The sequence below is a fragment of the Xiphophorus maculatus genome, chromosome 18 (assembly GCF_002775205.1).
Source record: "Xiphophorus maculatus strain JP 163 A chromosome 18, X_maculatus-5.0-male, whole genome shotgun sequence".
Classification (NCBI taxonomy): domain Eukaryota; kingdom Metazoa; phylum Chordata; class Actinopteri; order Cyprinodontiformes; family Poeciliidae; genus Xiphophorus; species Xiphophorus maculatus.
In genome coordinates, this window is record NC_036460.1 from 32119161 (window position 1) to 32134082 (window position 14922).

A 14922-nucleotide genomic window follows, 5' to 3' on the forward strand; every position below is an offset into this window, starting at 1 on the left:
CATTTGCAGCTTTTTGAAAGGCAACATTTCAACATATATTTTTGGTACATTTTAATATATTTTATTTTATATTTTAATGGTCAATATTTCCCAGCGTTTGAAGAAATTATTAGTTTTTTGAAAACTGATGTTAAAATTGTGTGATTGGAAGGTCAGAATGTAGCACTGGAATGAACTGAAGAAAACTTTGTGGATACAACTAGACTATTTTGTGGATTACTATGTACTATGTAAAACATGAACTAGCAGTCTATCAGACTGGTTTAAATAATGTGTTTGGTGCTTGGGCAACAAGTTTGAAATTCTGCTGCAGCTGTCTTGCAAATAGAAAATAAAAGAAATAGAATATTAATTAAATGTAGGTGTTTTTGAAATCAATAAGGATGGTTAAATTCAGCCTCATGGAGTGATTTAAATTATTTTTTAAGATATCTCCATAATTGATTGAAAATGACAAATCCAGCGACAAGAACCAAGACGGCCATCTCACAACTGCTGGTCATGAGTGTCCCCTACCTCCAACATGCAATCTGCAGAATCAAACGCATCCCCACGCTTCCATCCAGCCTCCAAACCTTGAGGCCTGCCATTATCCTTCATACCAGTTCTAAAAACTTGTCCTCTAATAAATGTTGAGAACAGAAAAACTGTTTTAAGCTCATTCAACATTCAAAATGTACATCCGTGTTTAAACTGAAACTCCTTGGATGAACTCCTAGGATTAAGTATCATGGTGCATCCATGTAGTGTTATACAGTGTTAGAGACCCAGGACAAATAAAGTAAACGCCATCATACAGTAAATACTGTATACCTGAAAGCTAAACTGCCTGAGTTGTCATGCAGCTGAGTTGGAAGGCTTCCATGCGCACACCAAACCTGTCCCAATACTTGGACTCTATAAAGTGTGGACTCAGTTGAAGTACACATAAGGGTTTGAGTGTGCAGGTTGCAAGCGTGCAAAATTTTGAGAATTAGGGCAGTAAGGCCCTGTGTGGCAACTTGGGACATCCAAAATGGCGGAACTTGTCACTGTTTAGACATTTATCCTGCTAAAAAAGTACAACTACAACAGAAAAAATTATTTTAAATGCACAGTAAAGATATGGGGACCAGCCGCCCCTCAGCACCCCGCAAGGATTAGCATGTTCAGATCATGGATAGATGGATGTATGATCTGTAGCTTTTAAAGTAGTTTGTCTCCTTTATGTCCATACTTAAACCATACTTTATAGTTAATGACAGCATCATCTGATACCATAATATTGCTGACTGTTGTTCTACTTCTAACACATACAGGTAAAGAAGTCACCCAGAAATGTTTTGTCAACCCAGCCATCCAGTCCCAATCATCATCACACTATTAGAGTGATTATGTAGCTTCCTACACTATTATGTAGGAAGCTACATAATGAGTCCACAATGTCCTAAAATTGTAAGTCATATTTTTTCTTAGCCTCTTTTCTGTACTCTTTAAAATACAAGTACTTTCTCTGTTTAATTGCTCTATTGTTTTATTCTTTTTGTAGGTTTCTGTAAAGTGCAGTGAATGGGATGTTCTGTTGTTGATCCTCACTGTTCTCAGGAAGGAGAAATGTCAGTTTGTCTGGAGTAATACTGAAATACTGGTACATTGAATTAAAACAATGCTCTGTCCTTGGTGAAATATTTTTCACATTTCCTCTAAAGTGTACCTATTGTTTTATTGTGCTAATTTTCATAAGCATGTTGTCTGTAAACATTTAATATAGGCTACTGACAATTTGTACAATTCCCTGGTAGTATAGTGGTGATGTATATTAGCAAAATGTGAATATCTTGAATAGACAAAGTAATTTTTTCACCAGGAAAATTTTTTTGTAATTGATCCTTCTGTGTACTGGTAGCATGATATGTTTGCATTACTGTAATGTGTATGAAGCATGTAATGTACAAAGTGGAAAAGCAGAATAATAAAAGACATTGATCTAGCAAAAAAGTATACTTCATTAGCAATTATAATAAACCAAATGTTTAATTGGAGTATACTTTGATCACAGTACTAATATATCAAATATATAATGTTTACATATTTCAAAGACATTCTAAATATATTTTAAATGTAACTTATTCACAAAAATGATAAACGTACAATATACTAATAAAACATGCTTATATGACATAAAAAGCTGTATACTTTTAGTATAAGTATACATTATGAGTGTATAATGTGTACTTGTTCCAAAAAAGCATGTGATAGTACACTTAGTACACTTCATATTGTGATTTTCTATGATTTAATTAGAATTAAAATACTTTAAGCACAAAATTAACTGTTCCAAAATAACATGCTAAAGTTAAATAATTCTTAAACTTGAAGTCTACTGATGATTAGCCTGGCTTCAAGTATGCCCACGTATGCTAAGATTTCATATACGTAGCATATTTATTTTTCACAAGGGGCCTCTTTCTTTAAAATTTTAACATCACCAGAGACCGACAGGATGCTGCCCCAGAAAAACAAAGCCTCTTCCAAACTGGAAACCTCAGGGTTGTACAGCTGTGACCCTGTCCAGACCACACACAGAGGGAAAAGCTTGCAGGGTCCAAATGACCCCAACTCTTAAGATTGTGGGAAGGCTAAATGTTTAGAGTAAAAAATGTACCTTTGCATATTAAAGTGAATAGCATGACTACGTCTCATAGTGTATTAGTTTTGTAATCCAACTTGACACAGAGAAGAAGCTCGACTAGATTATAGGAAGTTAAACAACTTGTCATGATTCCAGCCCTTCAGCTCTGCCTTGGCTGTGCTGATTGCTCATTGCCCTCACCTGCACTGAGCTGGTCCCTACTTAAACAGCTGCTCGTCACCAGCTCAGTGCGAGATCATCTGTTGCCACTGTCACAGCTTTCAAGCCTTGTCATATGTTTCAAAGTGTTTTCTGGTTTCTGATCCTGCCTGTTTTTGACCACAGATTTTTGCCTAATCCTTTTGCTGTTGAAAGTCCTGTTGCTGAACCCTGCCTGTTTCTGACCCTGCCTTCTGGATTCTGGATTTTCACTGCCTGAGACCCTCCCGTGCATGACCCTGGACCGTTTCATGACTCAGCCTCTGGTTGGTGGATTTTGCCCCTGTCGTCTGTTTGTCCCCTGAGACCCCCACAGATCTCCCCTTGTCCATTCACCCTCCCCTCCCCCGGCTGGACTCCTGACCCCTGTGGATTCCTCGTCCCTGGCCCACTAGTGTGACCACATCCTTCTACACCATTTACTTTAGTAATAAAACTTTTTGGTTAACCATCCTCTTGTTGTGGCTGCATTTTGGGTTCTGGCTGATTCTGCTTTTACCATTACACAACTGGGTGTTTTTAGAAAGAAAAGGATTACAAACACACTCAATTGGGTTTGGGAAAATTAAAGAAAAACAACAAAACAACTTTTAGCTTCAGCAGTTTAAAAACTAATTGATTGCTTAACTAGTTTTTTTCTTAGCAAACCAACCAATTTAAATAAGCTCAATCAATTCTGAAAAGAATTGTAAAAAAATATTCAATTTAAATCATGCCAGAAGTTTAGTCACAGCAACAACATTTTATGATTGCTTTGCAGCTTGCTAGAAGACAGAAAAGGTGTATGTATATAATTTAGTCTCTGTGTATAATTTTCAAATCAAACTAACATTGATCACAAATAAGGAGGCTTCTGTTCATCCAGTTCTTGTGGATCTTGGCATCTGCATTGAACAAAAAGCAATCCAGAAGCTGCCTGTGAGAGACTGAGTTCACTCCAACAGTTTTATTATTTATTTATGTATTTATTGCCGTTCAGAGGAAAGAAGGCCTGGTGCTAAATATGTTTGAACAACCAATCATCATCAGTAAAAGCGGGACTTCTGGAAGTTTGCTGCTCTGGAATAAACAAAAGTTTGTTAACGCAATGCCAAGAAGGAAGGACATCAACAATGACCTAAAAATAGCAGCAGTCATTCATTAATCCACGACGAGTTGTACTGTCATTTCCAGTGTACTGGAAGCCCATCATTCAACAAGCAGAATGATTATTAACAAGGAAAAAACTAAATTAATAGCAGCCTGTCTGTCCAGGACTAGATCTTCCAGTAAATTCATATGAAGAACAGAAAATCTGAATAAATAAAATAAAGTCTAAACGTTTTATCTCAGACTCTTTATTTGGATCACCATTAACCATTGCTGTGATAATGGCTACTCTTCCTGGGGTATACATCATAAAAACATTTATAACAAAAATAGTTAGCATAATATTAGAAACATAGCACATTTATTCATAAATGCACAAGTATAACATTTTATGTTACTCCTCTTGAGTTTAATCAAGGCTTAATGCAGTTCTTGTTTTCAACAGCCATTTATTGTGGACATGCCTTTTTAAAGTCCAAAAAATGCCATCAGAGCTAAAAAGATAACAGAAACCTAAATTAGTTCATAAAAAACATTGAGTATTTACATAAATAAAAGATACAAATAAAACAAAACCGTACCTCATTAGCCACATTGACTCCAGAGGAAAGTCTTACAATCAGTTTCTTCATCTAGAAAGTCCAATGTGCGCCAGCCAATCTTTTTTCCTGTGCAACACATGGTCCATGGAACAAAACAGAAGTTCCCCCACATTTGAATGCACCCTTAACCAAAACCAATGAGCATCAACACAAATTTACAAAAAACCTACCACATATTTATCACTTAAAGTTTGACATTAAATAAAATGTAACTACTACCACCTTAAACCAAACAACAAATAAATAATAATAAACCAGATGAAGTGGCCTTGGCGGCAGTTACATTTTATATAATAAAATCATGAAGTTATATTAGAAACATAAGACATTTTCATAATTATAACACTATGTAATAAAATAATTAGGCAGAGATTTATTAGGCAAATCCGCAAGCTTTTAAAAACTCTTGGATTTGTTACATTTATAACAGAAAGGAAATTAATTTGATGTTTTTATTCTTCTAAAAAAGACTTTTGTCCAACATTCCTGATGCATAATGGAAGAGAAAAAAAACCTTTTCAAGCATGCCTTGTATAAAAATTATGTAAAGTTTGGTTAAATAAAAGTTGATTATATAAAAAATGTAGTGTCTTAGAGACATATTTAAAAAAAAATTTAAAAAGCATAAGAGGGCAATTTGGTTAAATCCACATGTCACGGTGCTGGACAGAGTGGTAAAGTTCATAACAAAACAGAAAACTGTTTTTTCCCTAATAGGATCAATAAAGTTGTATCATCTATCACCTAATGGTATTCATCTCGCCCCATCATCTTGAGATGAAAATAAATCACAGCTTGTCTTTAAAAGCTATTATAGTTGCTAAAAATCAATGTTTTATTAAAACACAGTAATGTTTTTAATATCTTTGTTGATATGTGCTGAGCTGCACCCTGTTTTCAATCATCTCAGGAACTGCAATAAAAACTAGCAACCCTTTTTTTCTCAAAACATTCCAGAGATAAAAAAGTTGTATTTTATTACAGAAAAAGGGATGGTTTAAAGCTGCAGTGACCCCAGACTGCAGATCAAGTTAGCCTGTTGACCAGCAGCAGCTTTTCACACTTGGAAAAATAAATATTCATACATTTACTGACATGATCTGAAAAGCGTCATATACTGTGTGAAAAAAAAAAATCTAAAGTAAAAAACCTTTTAACCTTAGAGCCAAAAAGCATGACATGGTTCTCACATCAATGTAGTTTAACATACTGACATGGCCTGAAAGTCATGAAGCTAGGAGTATATAACAATATCACTGATATATCACTGTGGAAAATGATTCCTCTCACTTAATGACAATGTCTCTCTGAAAAATATTTACAGTACTTCACTTCATCCACAGTTTATTATGGTACAGTCATATTCCAAATTGCATTAAATGAATCCCCTTTCTCCAAATTTTATACAGAAATGTGGAAAAAAGTTTTTAGGAATTTTTACAAATTTATTAAAAACAAAAAACCAAGAAATCAGGTTTACATGACTATTCACAGCCTTTATAATAAAGATCAAACCTAAGCTGTTTCCCCTGATTGTTCTTGAGATGTTTCTACAACTTAATTTGGAGCTTTTTGGACTATATTTCAAAGCTTCTCTTTTTTGTGACTGGTCTAAAACAAGCAAGCTTTTATGTTTTGATCTGAAACCTCATAGAAATTGCACTAAACTTTGTATTTTTGGTCATTGCCAAAGAAAGGTGTTTGTGGAGGCAAAACACAGAGCTTAACAGAAAGTTTTGACACGACGAAACAGTTTAGATGGTGTATGCAATAAACCTGAGTACCATCCAGCTGTGATAGATAGATTAGACAGATTAGACAGATAGAAAGAATATTTTCTGCATTTTACCGGTTATTTTTTTAAACAACGGGAAGATTGAAGCCAATCCGTCATTTAACAGGTTAAAATTAACACCCTTGACTGGTGCACATGGGCAGACATTACAGACTTTACACAAAGATTTCATCTCAAAGGCAACTAAAATCAATCAATAAAAAAATCCTTTCTGAATATCATCTCATAGACACTGAACAAAATGAGTCTTCTGACAGGGAGCTGACAGCATGTTGAAGATTTATGGACAGTACGCTTTGGAGTGTCTGCTTGGGAAGCTCATTCCAAACCTTCGGAATTCAAGTCTCCATTACAGACCAGAGAAAACTAAAGAGAATGCAATGTTGAGCTAATCCATTTATAACAGAGGAGTCGGAAGTTTATCTTGAGGAAATAAATTAAGGTGCAGAAAGTTAATTAGACCGTAACATGCAGAGCCATGCAGAGACCTTTGGAGGAGCAGGGGCTCAAAGTTAAAAAAAAAAACAAAAGGCATATTGAACAAGATCTTAAAACACCATACAACAACATAGCAACAACTCCATATTAATCAAGAATTTAATTGGATCCTACTATATCATTGCCATCATGTGGGGACAATGCAAAGCAAATGGTATAACAGGTATAAAGTTGCTGTTTCTGCTGATGACAGTCCTGGGGGGCTGTGTTGATCTGAGACTGTAGCTGTTAAATAGACCAGAGGAGAGAAGGTCGCTGGCTATGAAGTTATGAAATAAGAAAATTTGCTGCCATTTTACTAATTAAGCCCTAATAATATCTATTTAACCTCTACAACAAGTTGGCTGCAGTCTGCTTTATAGATTTAAAAAAAAACTCAAAGGGGTTAAGTCTATATAATTTTTTTATGTTAGCACCTCTGAGAGATATCAAGGCAAAGAAAACTCAGTAGCTGCTGGTAGGGGCCTCCAGACATTCAGGGGTCCCCAGAAATAGTTTAATTGCAACACAGACCATAGATCTAAACCTATAGCATCATTTATAGAGAATTACAATGTTATTAAATTTTATTTAATGCATTCAGCTGAGAAAAAAAATTAAACAATTAGGATTTAATTAGGAAGTTCACTTTGTAAAAGTTTAAAGAATCATCATGATAGATTGATTGTTGTGTTACCATGGCTACAATATGCTGTAATCTTTGTGTTTGAATTGGGTTTGTTCACAAATACATCACAGCAAAATAACCAATAATCAGTGATTGATTTTAAACTCTGCCAATAAACCTGGTCTCCTCTCAAAGACTTCACTTTATAGATATTTAAACATGTTAGCGATGCTGAGGTTCTTAGTAGGACGGGTTCCGGAGGGAGGGGGGTTCTGTCTAAGGCCCCGTATTACCTTGGGCCGGCCCTGGAGGAACAGCTGCTGCGATGCGCATCTCTGGAATCTACCTTTAGTCCCTGTCAGTCCACCGATGCTTTGGGAACATTTTGATTCATTTAGTTGTGGCATGTTTGGCTTTATGCTGCGGTTCTAATTATTGCTCCAGTATTTTCTCTGATGTTTATTTTGTGAACTCCAACTGCTCTGGGCCGAATCTTTCTTTAACACTTGAGGTTCTGCAATAACTTCTATTTACAGCCGCGAACCTCCAGCCCAGATCCCGTCAGCAGCGGCTTTAACCCGCCTGGTAGAAACGTTAAGGAGAACCAGAGCAAATAGTCACCAGGTGGTAGGTACCTGGTGGTACCGGGTGGTACCGGGTGGTACCGGGGCTTTGAGCTGCGTCGCAGCTCGCTGTGACAGTCGCAGTATCGTGAGTTGCATCAGGATGTCTGATAGAAAGACATATTCTCTATATCTTTCGGTGGACCGACTCAAGCTGCCTGTAGCGAACCGGGCATTTAGCAGAATGATGAAGTTAAAGTCAGAAGTTTCTCTGCAGCCGAAGCGTTTCTGTGTTTAGTGGCGAGGCGGGTTTTTTCCCGCTATTGTGAGGACGATTATGAAACTATAAATAGAAACAGTTTTTCTAACGTCAACATCAGACCTACGTTTTTATTCACAAACCAGTGTATGAAAAAATATTCTTGCCCATAATTTGATAGTTGGAGGGCACAGAACCGCCTCCTCCTCCTCACCATGGACCCAGAGTCTGAACAACATGGAGGAAGAGAAACTGAGAATCATTATTTGACTGAGGGTAGCCAGACTAGTTTATTTTGCTAAATTATTATATTTAGCTAAATATAATTGCTGAGGGGCAGAAGGAGGCCTTCTGACATACAGATTAAAAAAAATTGAAAAGAAAATTCTTTGAAAAAAAAATAAAAACTCAAGAAGGGCAATAGGGGCATCAAGGATAAAACTGGCAGGGGCTGAAGTACCCCCCCCACCCCCCACCCCCCCACACACACACACACACACACACTGCACGTGCCTGACACGCGCAGTCCGCTGCAGAACTAAGTCGCTGCTAAAAATTAAACTTAAGGCATCCTGCGGTTTTAACAAATGGAGCTAGTAGACATTACCCTCCCACGCCCATAAGGAGAGCGGCGCTCAGGAGCGCGGCAGACGTAACATCTGTCTGTTTCCATGGAAGCGAAACCATGCAAAAAGATCCTCGTAGAAGCGCACAGGATAACAAACTCATAGAGTTCAATTGATCGGCTTGAATCAGACAGATCCAACTGACTGATGAACTCGCGCAGATTTCTCTGGAGATGCGAACCAGGAGGAATTTGTGAGGCACTGTGCGTTCAGACCCCAGCGGGTGAAGTGCTGGTAATTCAATCTGGTGAGACTTAGACGGAGAAAGACAGCGATTATAAGGGTTTATTGACATGCATTAATTAAAGTTATTTGGCGCTCGGGCCCTGGCTGAAGACATTGAGCTGTGAATTGCAATAAACTCGGATGAGCATTCCCGATGCTGATTAGGAATGTGATCCCCCGGCCGTACACTGGTGGTGGAGGTCAGTGAAGGAGGGATGCCTGAAGAGCCAGAAGAGTGGAGGTGCATGCATTTTGAATTGTCTGCAGGTGAAAATAAAATTATGAACATTCTTTGTTCAAAGCGGTCCACCGTGTTTTTGTATTAAAAGATGTTAAGTAGTCAGGAAATGTAAAAATATTACTGGGTAATTATATGATATGGGAAGACATCTCCAGTGAAACAGGGGAGCCAAAGCCACTCGCTGGGCAGCGTTTTGAGATGTAATCGACGCACATAATTATTTGTTCCCAAAGATAAATCATTCTCACCGCTCCCTCAACGGGAACATTTTAACTACAAAGTGCCTAGTCAAGCTTCAACTCCTAAACAATGAGAATCAGCAAAATATTCATATTTTGCACTGCAGAACTAATTCTGCAGCGCATCAAACTGGCTGGTCTCAAACTAAACAAGGAAAATGCTCTGTTGGACAGAGCGCTTCTTCATCAGCCATCAAGGGGTCAGGCCACACCCAGAAAAAAGGTGGAAGCTATTCAACTGCTGTCACCACCTGAAAATGTGCAGGAGCTTAAAAGAGTCCTGGGAATGGTGAACTACCAGGAGGTTTGTTCCCTCCATGGCCACAATAGAGCTACCCTTGAGCTGTTGAGGAGTAATAATGTCTGGCAGCAGTCAGTCTTTGAGAAAATAAAACATATGGTGACTACAGCTCCATTCTTTGCCTTCTACTACATCACCAAACCCAGATGCAGACGCAAGCAGTTATGGGCTGGGAGCAGTGCTGCCGATGGAGGCCGATTGTTTCCTGCTCCAGACTCCTCTCAGATGCTGAAACACGCTATGCACAGATAGAAAATGAATGTCTGACTAGTGTGTGGGCTTGTGAGAAGTTTGATAAATATCTCTGTGGTCTAGACCAGTTCAGGCTAGAAACTGATCACAAACCATTGGTGCCATTAGTAAATATTCAGAGCATCGATAATGTTCCCTTGAGGTGTCAGCGTCTTCTCATGAGACTTATGAGATACAAAAGTAGTACATGCACTAGGAAAAACACTCATGGTCGCCAATGCTCTGTCTCGAAGCCCACTGTCACATGATAAAAAAAAAGAGTGACATGCACACAGAGCTGGACAGTTATGTGGCTGCCGTAATCCAAGACAGTTGTGCATCACCATCCATGATGGACAGTCATAGAATGGCCACAGCAGCTGATGGAGAGCTGTCATCAGACATATCAGAAATGGGTGTCCAGAATACAGTGGAAAGGTGCTGTTGAAGATCAGAGCATACATGAAAGTGAAAAATGAACTTTCAGAAACTGATGGCTTGGTTATAAAAGGCTGCAGGATCTCTCTACTAAATCTAGAGAGAGAGCAAATTCATCTGTTTGGTGGCCTGGTTTCTCAGTAAAGCTGTGATGAAATGTCTGATATGCCAAGAACAGAAACGAACGCAACAGAAGGAACAACTGATTTTCACTCATTTGTCCGATTGAGAATTGGAATTGGTGTTGACATCTGCAAACATAAGAAGAACAGCTGTCTCATCATATCGGATTATTACTCACGATTTCTGGAGGTTTTACACCTGCCACCTACAACCACCAGCCAAGTAACTCAGAGGCTTAAAACAACCTTAGACAGGTTCAGAATTCCAGATGAAATGGGTCCCAGTTTTCCAGTGCAGAATTTCAGCTGCTGGCAAGTGAGATTGATTTTAAACACATCACATCTAGCCCTCACCACCAACAAGGAAATGGTCATTCGGAGAGAGCAGTACAGACTGCGAAGAGGATCCTTCGAAATAAAGACCCTCTATTAGCTCTCATGTGCTACAGATCAACTCCATGTTCCATAACAGGAGACAGTCCAGCAGAACCTCTCATGGGGAATAAGATCAGAACAACACTCCCAACATTGGAGAGTAACTTTCGACCCAAACAGAACAAAAGAAAAGCTGTGTGTGTGAAGGATGCTTGTGAGAAAGACAAACAAGCTTTCAATTAAAACCGAGTCACACCTCTCCCACAGTTACAACCTGGAGACAAAGTCTTCAAGTTACATTCAGAAAAGACTTGGAAGACACCAGTAATAGTGCTGAAGGAGTCTGTTACTCCAAGATCCTTTTCTCATCTGATGCACCCACTAGGCCTGTCGTGATAAAAAATAAATCAATTAATCGCACGATAAATTAAAATGAGCTTGGCAGGGTTTCCCCCAGAAAACTTGCTAAGCCCGGTGGTCCGGGCATCGAAGCGGTCCACCGTGTTTTTGTATTAAAAGATGTTAAGTAGTCAGGAAATGTAAAAATATTACTGGGTAATTATATGATATGGGAAGACATCTCCAGTGAAACAGGGGAGCCAAAGCCACTCGCTGGGCAGCGTTTTGAGATGTAATCGACGCACATAATAATTTGTTCCCAAAGATAAATCATTCTCACCGCTCCCTCAACGGGTACCTCTTAAAGCGTGTCTTTAAGTTATTCCTGCAGTTCACATAGAGCTGTGCAACCAGAACTAATGCGGTGAGTTCTAAATCCCTACCTTGATGTGAAGTTCGCCAAAGAAACATAATTCCACATGTGTGGGTGTTTGTAAATATCCATACAGGTCAGGTCTATTAGATTACTTGGATTGTTATTGTGGACAAAAAATCCCGACCAGATAGTCTCTCTCTTCCTCTCTCTTTCTCTCTAAAGCTGAATGAAGCAGCATGCTATGGGCCCTTTTTCTCCAGCTACAACTGTGCCTCCACTTACCAGTACTTACAACAGCAAGCATTACGTTGTCATTACTCAGAAACAACTTCTACACTAGTGTTGTTCTTCGAGTGACGTAGTGGTGCTTGAGGACGAGAATTTTGAAGTTTCAAAGCAGCCAATGGTGAGGGTAAATCAAGGAGGAAGAAAGATGTTGATTTCCCTGTAGAGTTCATTTCTCAGCGCAACAGAAACTCTTTTTTAGATTATAGTTTCACAATAAGCTTGCATGGCCTGTTATGGATCACTTTGTCCTTTCGTGTCATACTAGTTTATCCATGAAGGGCTCTGTGTGCTTTCTAGGCATGCAGTTGGGATCGCAGAACCAAAGGGGTGTGGTTTACAACCTGCAGCATTCACCAGATCAATTTGTGTATGTGTGCTGGACATTTCCTCTATATCAGGCTGAACTTTTTAAAGAGGTCATTACGCAGGTTGTCTGAATTGTCCTTATTTTCATACAGGAAAAATTGTTGTAAAATTTTAATCTGATTTGGCTGATCAATGCATTTTAGATACCAAATGTCTGCAGGAAGATGATGAAGTGGATCTGCTCAGAGCCCACGTTTGGACTGCTGCTTTATATTATATTACTATCTCACAATCCAGCAGTACCGCTTACAGGTTTATTACTACCTAATGTGGTGAATTTGAGTATAATGTTGAATCAACCCCACATTATTTGTTGGCACATTTCAGTCTGTTGCAAGTAATAAACACCAGCAGGTCATGAAGCAAAATTATAATTTGTTAGGTGACAGTGTGAGATAGAAAATGACAATATATGTCATATCTTTCTTTAAACATGAAGAAAGCTGCAAGATAAATTTAGGACAATCTTGAAGAAAATGGTTAGAATAGGAATTTAGGAAGATTTTGTCTGAAAAACGAGACAGCTGCAAGTGAGTTAAAATTTAACTAAATCTGCATCTGTTTAAGAAAACATGCATTGTCGGCATTCATCTCTTTGCTGTCGTAAGTCCATGTTATTTAGATGCAGTATAATAAAAGTGAGGGTTTTATTTACATTTCCCTAAAATATTTTAGGAACATTATGAAATATTAAATAAATCAGAACAAAATGGACTGCTTACAGTTATGCTCGATTTTCTTAGGTTTAATAACTTAAACATTATGAGACCTACAAGTAGTCTTCGTGTACGAAACTACATGAAAATGCAGAATATTTTAAAAATAAATTAAGAATTGATGCAGCAACTCCAAGATTTCGGATTAGTTAAAGCGTTAGTAAAGCGAATAATAATATAGAATATGAATGGAAGAATGTGTTTTAAGGCCGTCCAGCAGCAGCAGCAGTGCCTACCTCCCGTTTGACGTTCCATAATAATTTCTCCTTGTGTTCTTCCTCAGTATAGCCCTCCATCTCCGTCAGTCTGTACGCGGTGCGTTCAACAGCTCAGTCAACCCGACGCTCCGCTCTGGTCCGCTTTGCCCTGCCCGTCCAGAACCTTATTCCTTTTTATTACCTGTTTCCTTCTTTCCTCGCTCAGCTGGACTCTGACGCATCCGAACTGCTTGAGTTTGACGTCAGAGGATCCGCCTTCTTCACCAAACTGATCAATGGAGGAAGAGAAAGGAGAAAAATGAGATAGCCTCCCAGCGTTTCGCTCCGCCCCAGCCTCCAGCCCGCAGCCACTTAGCATCCAACGCAGCAACCTGTAGAACCTCCGAGTTATTTTTAGCTGCTTCTTCCTCCTTCCTTTCATCCGTCACTTCTTCGTCGGCGAAGCAGAGATGTCGTCTACCGTGAAAGGCGTTGAAATGTTACGTTTGTTTCAGTTGAGGAATATGGTTATTTTTTTATCTGTTTACTGCACTGCTGCAGGAATGAAAGCTGGGAGAATAATATAATTTTCTTCACGCAGTGACATGCCAAATACAAGAAAATGGAGATAATTAAAATCCTTTAAAAGCATAGTGTTGTTGTCCAGCAAAACGTTGAACTGACCTGGGGTCTGCACTGAAGCTGGACTGGCCCTCTGCAAAATAGGTGACATCACATATGCGTGATGGAGAAAAATCTCCTCCAAGAGTCACCAAACCTGCAGCTGCTGCCTTCATGAGGGCTGATTATGCACTTGCAACCGATGAGTCAGTTAGAACATGGATCTGACAAGAGAGGTATCCATCAGATATCAGATATATGGATGGTTGAATATAAATATTGCTGAAGAATCAGCACATTTCCTCAAAAAAAGAAATGTCACACATACAGAGAGATCTGGAAGAAAACCTCTTACAGAGTGCTCAGGACCTCAAATGGGCCAAAGGTTCACCTTCCAACAAGACAATGACCTGAAGCACAGAGCTAAAATAACAAAGAACAACTCTAAAACCATTCTTTACTGGCCCAGCCAGAGCCCTGACCTAAATTCAATTGAGCATCTCTGGAGAGACCTGAAAATGGCACCACCAACGTTCACCATCCAATCGGACAGATCTGGAAGGAAGAATGGCAGAGGATCCCCAAATCCAGGTGTGAAAAAGTTGTTGCATCATTCCCAGGAAGACTCATGGCTGTACTAGATCAAAAGGTCTAGTACAGTACTTTACTCAATAGTGAACAAAGGGTCTGAATATGTATGACTGTGATATTTCAGTTTTTCTTTTTTAATAACTCCACAAAAATTCTTTTTTTTTCTGTCAAGATGGAATGCTGAGTTCATTCATGAGAAATAACATGAACTTTTTTGATTTTATCAAATGGCTGCAATGAAACAAAAAATGAACAATTTAAAGGGCTCTGAATACTTTCTGTACTCACTGTATTAATAAAGTGTCCAGGGGTCATTAGAGTTTCAACCTATGGAAAAGGATTAGGGCCACCGAAAAAAAAAAAAAAAATTCTGACTTTAATCTTAGA

The 14922-nt window shown here is 38.6% G+C and overlaps 1 protein-coding gene across 8 annotated transcripts in view; it reads right to left on the reverse strand.

Annotated features, from left to right (window-relative positions):
* Window positions 1-13856, reverse strand: part of sgsm2 (small G protein signaling modulator 2) — a 100635-nt gene extending 86779 nt beyond the window's left edge. For 2 of the 8 annotated variants that reach the window (XM_023351185.1, XM_023351184.1), the window contains exon 1: window positions 13363-13855. In XM_023351185.1, coding sequence (XP_023206953.1) covers window positions 13363-13422 — 60 coding nt within the window. In that variant the 5' untranslated portion in view covers window positions 13423-13855. Of the gene's footprint in view, window positions 1-4500; window positions 4588-13362 lie in introns of all 8 variants that reach the window. The other 6 variants (XM_023351190.1, XM_023351187.1, XM_023351191.1 and 3 more) reach the window with 4 other exon arrangements.
* Between the last annotated feature and the right edge of the window lie 1066 nt (window positions 13857-14922).